We start from the raw sequence: 11138 nt of genomic DNA, 5'->3' as shown, positions 1-11138 counted from the left end.
TTTACTCATCACACATTTTCACCCTTAGTTGATTATGTTCTCTACTACACCAGCAAAAATGAAGAATTCATGTGCATCTGATCATACGGATTTGTCCCCGGATCAATTCAGAGATGATTTGTCAATTCGCTATGGCCGCACACTAAGAAATTTACCAGTACGATGTGATGGTTGTGATCAACCTATGAATCTTACACATGCTTTAAATTGTAAAAAAGGAGGATTGATCAAACTTGGGCATGATCAACATCGAGACCACTGTGCTGAGATAGCAAATATGGCCTGGAAAGGGGTTGAAGTCGAGCCTATTATGAGAGAAGCTGACCCCGCAAACAATGTGCCTGCTTTAAAAGCTGATTTTAAAGCTAATGGTATTTGGGAGGCTGAGAGAGTAGCGTTTTTTGATAATCGCATTGTTAATGCTGACGCTCCCTCTTACGCCAACCAAGAATGGGGAACAATATCTCGAAACACAATAAATATGACAAAGCAGCCGAAGACATCAGAGGAAGCTTCACACCATTAATATGTTCCGCAGAAGGAGTCCCCCACAAAGAATATGAAGCGTTTCAGAGGAGAACAAGCGAAGCCCTGGCTGTAAAATGGAGAAAACCATACTCCCAAATTATCGATGGTTGAGGATCCAAAGCCAGCTTTCCATTATTCGAGCAGTTTCGCTTAGGCTACGGGGAACTAGACGTAAAATTAATAGCATTCAATTTGAAGATGGTGCCGCAATTCCCCCATTGCTCTATTGAGCTTTCATTTTATTTTTTTTATACATCCTAAGTAGCTAGTATTTTAAAATTAAAATCTTTTCTATGTAATTTTGTAAATAAAATTTGTTTGGGGTTTAAATAATTCATGTTATGTTTGGTTTCCATAGTTTGAAATTATTTTTAAATAGTAAAAAATACAAAAGTAATTTTGTTACCTAGTCACAACTACTGAATTTAAATTCACTTTTTATTCCAATTTTGAGTTTTATAGACTTTTTACTTGCCAATTTTTTATGCATACAGTTTAGAACCTTTTTATTTTCCTATAGTAAAAAAGTCATATCCATTAGTTGCAGTTCCTAAATAATGGAACTTAAAGCAGTTATTTAGTTATTTCAAACACGAGAGCCAATGGAATTTATTTGACTGGCATACAATGAAGTTGCTGAAGATATAGGAGTTGAAGTCATATTTTATTTATGTCTGTTTAACATTACTGTGATAAACAGATACATTTTTTAAAATCCATAAATTTGGATAAAAAATGTATCTGTTATCAATTATTGTACGATATATATATTGTTGTGTTGTTAATACAGTAATAGGCTACCTAATTATAAAAATGTACATTGTGTCTCGTTGAAGTCATAAACTTTCAAAAAATCAATTAAGACATGTTTGGCTGTAAATAACATGAAGTTTTAATGCTACTGAAATCAACTCATTCATGGAGAAGGTACAGACGAAACACTCAACATGGTACACTAAAGCTAGGGTTTCCAAGAACACGCCAGAGTGATCTGTCCGGCGTGATGTCCGTTGGCGCCAATTTTTGTCCGGCGGATGTCCTACCAAGCACCGCGTGAGGGTGGTTTGCAAGAAAGCGGATTTCGCGGTCATTTCTCTTGGGGAATGAGCTAGTTGTCAGTTTTTAACCAACATGGACGTTGTAACTGTTGCTCTGTTGCTGGAAGAAGAGGAGGAGGAAGAGTACATGTTATTGGAAGGTTTTCTTCATATGGAACCACACCCGATGTATGATAAAACAAAAGATGAGGGATGCTTCCATATTGTCCATATTGTCCTTGTGCGTCCATATTGTCGGGGGAGCGAGCTGGCGTAGTGGTTAGAGCGCGGGACTTCAGTCCCTGAGGTCCCGGGTTCGATCCCCGCCAAGTCACCAATGGATTTTATCTAAGTGATAAGGCCGCAACCCCTAGGTCTAGCCTGAAGTAGTGTGAAAAACAATCCCAGGCTCGTGCCTAGCGTCCTAGGACAAAAAAAAAAAAAATATTGTCCTAGTAGTTCTTCCTACTCATGTCATATAGCACCGGAAAACTACGAACTAAATCAATAAGTTTCTCATCTTTTTCCAATGAAAATACTTTTGATTCCATACTGACAATTAACTCTCTCTAGGCACAAATTTAAACACACCCTGCCCTAGGCACAATTTAAAAAAGAATAGTTTGAAAACAACTTGTCTGCACGGCGTGCACGCCAGAAATGACTTGGGTTTTTTTTAAACTTGATTACGTAATCACGCTTGTCCATTCACGCTGTCCGCCCGGCGTGATCTTGGAAACCCTAGCTTAAGGGTAAAAACAAAACATACATACAGCGATTGGGAGCAGAGCGGGCGGGCTGATCTAGAGCAAGCTGTAGCGGCGAAACTGAGAGCGACTGATGTCGCACACATGAAACGAATAGCGAGAGCGATACAAATGGGGGCTCGATCAGTCCAAGATTTCACATAGTAAGTTTGCACGCAATTTTTAGCACAAAGAAAACATGTGGTTAAAAACAATAATTTTGCGTGCTTCAAACCGATCGGAGTGGGTGCATGGTGCATGAAGTGAATGAAGTAAGTTAGGTGGATTGGTGGATAAAAAATTTTCACAAGATCGTTGCCCGCTCTGCTCCCAAATGCTCGAAAAAACAAACAAGATTGTTCTAAAGTTAACCGCTCCGCTACACTCGCAACAGCTGTTTGTGTGCGCGTTACTACTTGATTGTTTGGGCTTGATTTTGTTTCGCTCTAAATTGTGCCGCTCCGCTCCCAATTGCTGTACGTGTGTTTTTACTCTAAGTGGTGCCTAGCCGGAGTCGCTAGTGTCTATGGCAAAGTCCAACACCCTTACCCTCCATGTACTACACTACAACGCTCACGGTGGAGGAAGACCCTGTGCCCTGCACGATTTAGAATTCCTGCACAGTTTTCACAGCTCAGGTTCTTCCTAGCTCGTCACAAGTATATATTTCCAGCTCAACATTCCAAAGCTGAAAGGGCATGGCCGTCCCTTAAGTGTGTTTCCTCCGTTACTTCTCTATGACTGAACACTGAGTAGAAATTTGAGAAAACACATCAATATTGAAAATTACTATTTTATTTACACATTCTAAACACATATATCTTACAATAATATAGAATATACATGGAATATCACCATAACTTACAAATCAACATGTAATACATAACAATATTAACTAGTACTTACATTTCTGTTATTCACCTTAAAGGAAAATGTTTTAAGATCACATAATAATTTTACTAACTTAACTTGAATTGAGGTTTTAAACTTTACATCACTTCAGTAGGTACTGTAGTTGGTGTTCTGTAAACTGAACCATTCTAATTTAATATTACAATTCATTTAATGTTCATTTAAGATCCCTTCTTTAACTCTTGGCAAAATCGTACCTACATGACAAAACCTACGCATGAATAGTTTAGCTAATATATTTTGCTTTGTTCTTTTTTGCACCATATTTTTCTCCCTTAAATAAGTGTAGAAATTAACAGCTTTATTAAATAAACTATTGATAAACATTCTCACAAAACCTTCCTTGAATTCTTGAAATCATAGAAAAAACAATCCAAACCATTAACAACAGACTGACACCTAAAGAACAAATAAGTACACTGAGGGGTTAAACGAAAAAACAAAGAATATCAATATTGTCATGTCCCTTTTTGTTTTTTAGAAATAAGAACTAATTAATTTAAAGTTTGCACTAACTGGTGTGGTGAGTGTGTATTTAGTAATTATTTAGGGTTTTACTGACCCCTCAGTAATCTCAGTCCTTTAACTTGTACATGCCTGACAAAAAGAAAAAAACACTTAAAACTCTAACACTTTTACAATAAATAGAAATAAGTAATAAGAGTTTGGAATGGAATGTTATTGGTTTTTGTATTTCCACTCAACTATAAAGTCTGTCTTTGTTTAACATCCTAACATTAATATATGTTTTATACTTGCAACAATAAGCTAAAATAAAAATTTATTTGAGTGGTCATGATTTTATTCCCACCTGAAAATGCAGTATAACTTCAGTGGAAGTAAAATGTGGTAAAATTATACTTGCTAAGAAGATTCACTTGTAATTCAGAACCCAGCTAATAACTTAGTACAGACAGGATAACTCAATGGATGACTTATTAAAGGAGACTTCAAATATGTTCTCAGTAACAAAGGGGCTCTTGCCATAAAACTTTAGCAAAAAAAAATGTTCCACTCAAACATTTTATAAACAATCATTAGGTCTTCAATGGAAGTTTAGCAGGGTCAAAAGCTTTAAGCTGGGTGCCCCACTGGGTCGTTACGGACTATCGGTACGAGATATTTCAAAGTTAAAAACATTGAATTAAATGAGCATGTGCTCACTGCCTCGTCACGGCAGTCAACGGTGTTCTGATCAGATGTCCGATAGAAAGTCTGATACTACAAACTGTAGGACATTTCCATGACGGCGGATCCGCCCGATTGATCTAAAATGTCCTCTTCTACCAAAAATGCACTCACTACCGCACTTTCCTCCCCAACATTCATCTTTTAACAGATCCTCTCCCAAACTGACTCCTGTTTTGGCAGAAGGAGGTTGGAGGACAGTGTGCAGCAACGCCTGAACGGTGGAAAGCCCAAATCAGTGCGCGCATACCCTCTTAAAAATGATGTAATGGCCATGACGACCATACCCGACCGTACCAACCCAGTGGGTACCTAGCTTTTAACAGCAATTTTTCTACATACTGTATGGATGAAATTGAAGTTTGCCTATTAGGTACTCGAAATGCTTCCAGTTATGTTAAGGGATATTTAGTACTTGTATGACATCAGTTATTTGGAACTTCAAGTCAGGCCATTCCTTCTAAATCTCACAGTGTCATTGTTTCATTTCATTTTCTTCTTCAATAGTTTCTTGCAAGTTAGAGAAAATTCGTGGAGATGTTGAATATGATTTCTGTAAAACCTTTAATGATTGAGCTGGTAGTTCCTCACCCAAGCCTAGGAGCAGAGAATGACTCCTCGAGCGAGAAGAGGTAAGTGGTTGGGAGGAAGAAAGACAAATGTTGGGTAAACTTGAAACTGTTAGCGGCTCTTTGATGGCAAGAGAGGCCTGACTTTCTTTTCTAGGAACATTCATCCAGCTCCTACTTCTGAGGTCTTCAAAATCCTTCACACCGAGAGAGGGTTGGGTGAAGGGTTCCAATTCATTGTGACTAGTAAGGCTCTGAAATGAAGAAGTTATACTCTCAGACGAGCTAAGGTGGGATTGAGACATAGCAGAGGCTGTGCTCGGTTGTTTCAGTCTGCAATGAGAGTCGTTGCTCGGACGTCTACCAGAGTTGTCGCTCCAAATATCTCCAGCAGAGTCGTCAATCACTGGTTTCCACCGGACACCTTTCCATTGCCCTGAAGCAGTGCTCTGCCTTCGACTCAGTAGTTTCTTCATCGTTGATCTTTCATCACTTTTGAAATCTTTTACGTGTTTGTTAAAACTGTGTCTTAAACTCGACACTATGTTTCCAGTACTGCTGTATTTTATTGTACCGCCTTTAGACCGTCTAGTGGCTAAGGGTATTGAATTTCTACTTGAAGAAGTGGATTTGATCATTTCATTGCCATCTGTACTTTGCCCAAGGGAAAAGTCTATTTTTTCATGCAGTTTTTGTACTTGCTTGAAGCTCTCGTCAAATGGATTAGTTATTTTTATTCCCGGTGATTCGTGGTTCAATTGATTAGAATCTACACTGTCCAATGTTGATTGAGAAGGCCATTCGTGCATGTCAGGACGTACGAGAGTTGAGATAGGAATTGGTACCGGTATGCTCTGAGTCTGCCATGGTGCTCTTGTATCAAACTTTTTCAATCCGAAATGAGCTGTTACTTCTGCCGATTGAAAATTTGCTTCCACATCTCCACTATGATTGACACTAGGCCTCTCACTACTTGCCCTGAAACATCAAAATAGTTTTTTTGTAATATAACTAAAAGTCACAAATATCTGAAAAATATAGTCTAGGCATATTTAAAGTATTTTTCAAACAAAAGCATATTTTTTCACAAAAGTTTTTAATCCGTCCAATCCGTTATTACTTGTTACTAAACGTTGAGCTACATACAACACAACACCCTTCCAATAAATAGTATGGAAACCATGGCCCCCCCATTATTATACTAATAGCATTGACTATATAACACTACTACTACTAGTGTTATATAGTCAATGCTAATAGTCTTCTATATATTGACTATTGAGTGATTCCAACAGAAAAGATTTGCAATGTAAATGGGATGCTTTCACTTAATAATAAAATTAACAATTTACTACCTACACTTAAATTTTTACTACTTTTAACAAATTATTGTAACTTTATAAAGTATCCTTATATATAATACGTGAAGGCGATTTCTACGAAACACTACTCCTCCGTTTATAATGGACGGATTTTTACAAAGGATATGTCAAAATTAAGTATTTTTTGTGTAGACGCCCCCTTTCACCAATTCCTATAACAAAAGTCCTCGGACGTTGCCCCACAGGCTATCAAAATCCCAATGTATTTCTTATGAAGAAAAGATTTTGTTTACTTAAATGGACGAATAATTCTTATTAATTACAGCTGTTCATAGTAAACACATGACACACACAAAAGGACTCGTTTTCAGAGCAAGTCCGTTTTCAGTTTCGACAATTGGAGTGAGTTATTGATTACATTATCTTTGAGTTGACTCTTTTTAAGTCATTGGAAGTTATGGCTGTTATTCGTTTTTAAATAACGCCTGTAATAATTTGAAATTGCTCGAATGCGAGCAACAGGTGCACGGTGCACTAGTATATTGCTAATAGTGGTAAGAAATGTTATATTGTGTAACCCAGGTGTTTGGACTAGAGGTATTACAAAAAGTCATCTGGGCCCCATTTTATCTAAAACTCTTACAAGAAGTGTCACACTCAATTATCTCCAGCAATTTTGATTACACCAGTAGCTAAGTTTTTTTTTACTGATTTAACACAGTGACATCGCTAAACTTTTAGAACAAATTTGAACTCTTTGATTCGTAGTAAGCAACACGACATTTTATCTGAAAATTGCCTTGGTGATATGTTATGCATTAAAAAAAATTGTCTACCTACTGCTAAAAGCCATCCAACCAAACCAACAACCATCCACCATGCAACCAACAATAATTTATTATTTTTACTACCACTCTGCTTGGAAATGATCACATATCGCTACAACTGTAAACAGTACGCAAAATAACTCTTTTCTGCTTTATTCATTCCCACTCGCTAAATCAGCTGATCTCACTGTTGGCGTTTATATGAAACACTAATCTGGTAAGCAAATAATATAGCTTAAATATTTAAACATTACCTAGATGACATTTTTATATACCGTACGGCTAAACAGTTATTCTTTGTGTCATGAATGCCGCTCTCGAAATGTAGCAGCACAGTTTTCGAGCATCAATGATGTACTTTGCGCTCTTCATACACAAATAGCTATATTCAACAATACTTGTCCTCAATGATGTCCATTTTTATTTGCAATTTAACTTTTAGCATCAAACCTACGGTATATGAATCACACTGATACACTCACATAATTTAATTCTGGGAGTTACTCAATAATTGAGCTGAATGTTTGTTTTTTTTGTTTTTTTTTGTTTAGTTTGTACTTGTCTCATGAATAAGTCAAATCAATAACCCTATCTATTACTGATATGTTCTTGTTTTAAAATCAAATAAAAAAAGGCTATTCATACTCTACAAATGCTGGAAGCATGACATACTCCTGCATCAAGGCTTCTGAAAAAACAAAATTGTTGTTACACTTTTTGAAAAGCGAAACAGAAAGGTATGGTCAGTGGGTGGGCGGTGCTACGTCTTACCGCCAAATACCTGCGGGTGGACTAACAGCGTTCATCAGGTTGGTGAAAGACGAAGTTTTCTTCGGAGAGCTTCCTCGTTTGCTGCTGCTGTCTCTGTCATCCTCTTCCTCCTCGGATATTTCTGGCAAGAACATCGACTGCTGATCCTCTGGGACTCTGCAGAGCAAAAATGATTTGATCAGGATTGTGTTGTTCTAGAACACTCGATACAATTTGAATAGGTTTTTAACAACACATACAGGTTTTTTAACAACACATGTTTTTTTTTTCAAACGCAACCCAAATAATTACAATTACTGTGAGACACTTTTCAACAACAATACCACCTTGTATGTTGGTATCCCTGTTTTTGTTACTTCAGCTAATAAAGAATGCTAATACAGCACTTCAAGACACAGTATAGGTGTATGTATTTGGAACTAGAGATGTTTTATGTCTGTAATTTTGTTTTTATGTAGGTAGTTGAAAAAAGGAAAGTAACATATTCTTATTAGTAAAATAGTGGGTTCTTAGCATCATCATAATACTGTTGAATGGCAAGAAACCATCAGTTTTTCAATTTGAAACCATCAAGTTCAATGGTATTATTTTTTTTGTGATTCTTTAGTATACGCAAGACTAAAGATATATGCTTAAAGTGTAACTGCATTATAATGTACATCACCGCAACTTGCACCAAAAAACTAGTTACAATTTACTGGTACAAAACAAATTTGACTTACTGCATATTATGAACAGATCCTCTGTATGTTTTCTTCTTATATGCAAAAGCTGCTCCTGTGTATGGCAATATCAAGTTGATATCGTCAAAATATTTATCTTTGACTAAAGGAGGATATCTTGACATAAGAGTGTCTACCCCAAGGTAGGAGACCTGTAAACAAGAAAATACAATTTCTAATAGAATCTAACCAATTTATTCATGTTATATTTTAAGGGAGAGCCATATTTGGTTGTTAAAGCATATATTTTGAGATGGAATAAAGTTCTCTGAAGAAGTCCGTCTACATCTTGACGAAATATCTCTTCCCTGGAAAAATCTCCCCTGGAAAAATTCAGAGGCTCACAATGCAAGAAGATGTACATGGGTAAAATAAAAAAAATAATATGAAATGAATGACTATTTATCTAAATATTAATGAAAATCCCTGTATGTTTTCTGTTTGAAATGGTTAGCCACATTTCACATTCAGATGTTACAACAGTTGACAAAGTTTGCTTCATTGTTCTGACTGTGATTTTTGTAGTAGAAACTAAAAACAAAACAAATGTTAATCCCTAATTTTGTCTACATCAAAATATTGTACATTTAGTCAATAATTGTCAGTCGGTAGCTTATCAAACCTCAGACTCATTGTGACATGTCAATTGTTCACAATAATTGTTCTAAAAATTATAAAAAAATCTACCTTAGTGTGTCTATCAATCAGCCAGTTCAGTTCAAAGTCCTCATCATCATCACCGAACGGGTTTATAAGTTGTTCAGCAACCTAGAAATGGCGTTTAAGTTAAATATATACCCTGTAACAATAAAGATTATCTAAAAAATATTTTGGTGCTTTAATTTAGTTTTCGTCATACTGCAGCAATAACAGCAGTTTTTAATGTATTTCTTGCAAGTGCCCTAAAGTAGCATTTAAAGTTGCACTCTCTAAGGAGTACAAATTAGCGGTAGTCAACTCTGTTGTAAACAAACAATCGCATGTATCGAAAGTGTTTATTGATTGTTTTATTGGTTGTACCTTATTGTTACCTTATTGAAAAAAAGTTTGACATATCGATAGTATATAACATACACTAACACAATGGTAATAGATGACACAATTGAATCACTTACTAAACATCTGCTTGTTTCCTTTAGCAAATTAAATTGAAAACAGGTCAGAAGTACTTTTAAGAGGTTATCCTTAAATGAATTTATTTTAGCTTTGTAACATAGTTTGTTCAAATAATGGTACTATATGATAACAATAATATAGTTCATCACACGGGCAAAAAGTGTCCTTTCAACCCTTGCTCATTTTCTGAGCTAGAGTTGAAAAGAGTCACTTTACGCAAGTGATGAAATAAAATACTATTTCATTTTATTGGTTTGTATAAAAACAGGAAATCCTCAATACAAATATTAAAAATAACACTTTTGGTATAAATTGGGATATACTGTAGTCGCAGAATCACTAAATAACAACTTTTATTGCAGAATGTGTATTAAGATTCACTCATTGAATAGTTTATAATTCTACATTGTTCTAAAAACACCAATTCTAACAATCATTTCACATTTATACAGGGTGAGGCAATGAAAGAGCCTCAAAATTTATAAATAGTACAAATTCAACAATATTCACCCTATAGATATAAATAGCACATCCAAACACAGCTTATCTTTTTCCATTTTAACTTAACAAAGTCATTTTTTCCATTTCTTGAAAAATATCTTGTAAGTGAGTGACGTCCTTGTCCTACTTGACATTCCTTTTTACTTACTTTAAAACTCCATGAAATACTACTCCAGAATTTCTTCTGGAATCACTTAAGTTTTTGGACAATTCTTAGCTTCGTTTCAAGCAAATCTGTGGGGCGACTTTGAAAAACATCGAACTTCAAGTAGCTTATCAGAATAACTCCCGCCCCCCAAAAAGAAGAGCCGATGTAAAGCTTTCAACAATAACAAAAGCTTCCTGGCAAATCTCTTTGGTCTTCGAGTTACTGTGACTCACACTCTTTCAACATTTGCTGGTGTACAAAGAGTTTTGCGGCAACCACCGATTATTTTTAAGGTTTAAGCTGTTATCCTAAAAATTTTACTCAGTTCCCCATTGTTTTCCAATCTAGAACAGTGCCATGTTGACCAAGGATTGAATGTGGTACAAACAATCTCTGGGTTTTTGCACAAGAATCACTATTTATAAAATAGATTTCCACATCAAAATCTCAGTTTTATAGCCTCAGACATAATGTTTACTAAAATGGCATAGTTTAATTGATGTTATAAGCACAGCTGTTCATAGCTGTTCATTCATTGTTGCTTTTCTTATAGTGTGACAATGAAAGAAAATCGGGGTGCTCTCACTGCTTCACCCTGTACATGTTTGAGTCTTGATTCTTGAATTATAGTTTCAGAACTTGAATTAGGTATAGTATTATAGACTTTCAAAATTGAAACCTTGACTACTTGTACTGAAAATAGGATTAAATTAAATAATTAAATTAAGGATTAAATGTAATAGGATTAAAA

The 11138-nt window shown here is 35.7% G+C and overlaps 1 protein-coding gene across 2 annotated transcripts in view; it reads right to left on the bottom strand.

Moving 5' to 3' along the window:
- Positions 1-3118: 3118 nt before the first annotated feature.
- Positions 3119-11138, bottom strand: part of LOC128990347 (bestrophin-3-like) — a 48196-nt gene continuing 40176 nt past the window's right edge. For both annotated transcript variants that reach the window (XM_054412690.1, XM_054412689.1), the window contains 4 exons: positions 9310-9390; positions 8623-8774; positions 7901-8056; positions 3119-5958 (listed from right to left, as the gene is read on the bottom strand). In XM_054412690.1, the coding sequence (XP_054268665.1) occupies positions 4887-5958; positions 7901-8056; positions 8623-8774; positions 9310-9390 (1461 nt within the window). In that variant the 3' untranslated portion in view covers positions 3119-4886. The remainder of the gene's footprint in view (positions 5959-7900; positions 8057-8622; positions 8775-9309; positions 9391-11138) is intronic.

The sequence above is a fragment of the Macrosteles quadrilineatus genome, unplaced genomic scaffold, assembly GCF_028750875.1.
Source record: "Macrosteles quadrilineatus isolate MER2022 unplaced genomic scaffold, UCM_ALF_1.0 Scaffold_3__2_contigs__length_128488019, whole genome shotgun sequence".
NCBI lineage: Eukaryota > Metazoa > Arthropoda > Insecta > Hemiptera > Cicadellidae > Macrosteles > Macrosteles quadrilineatus.
Note: the sequence above shows the minus strand (reverse complement) of the source record. Positions and strands in the feature narration are given on the sequence as shown.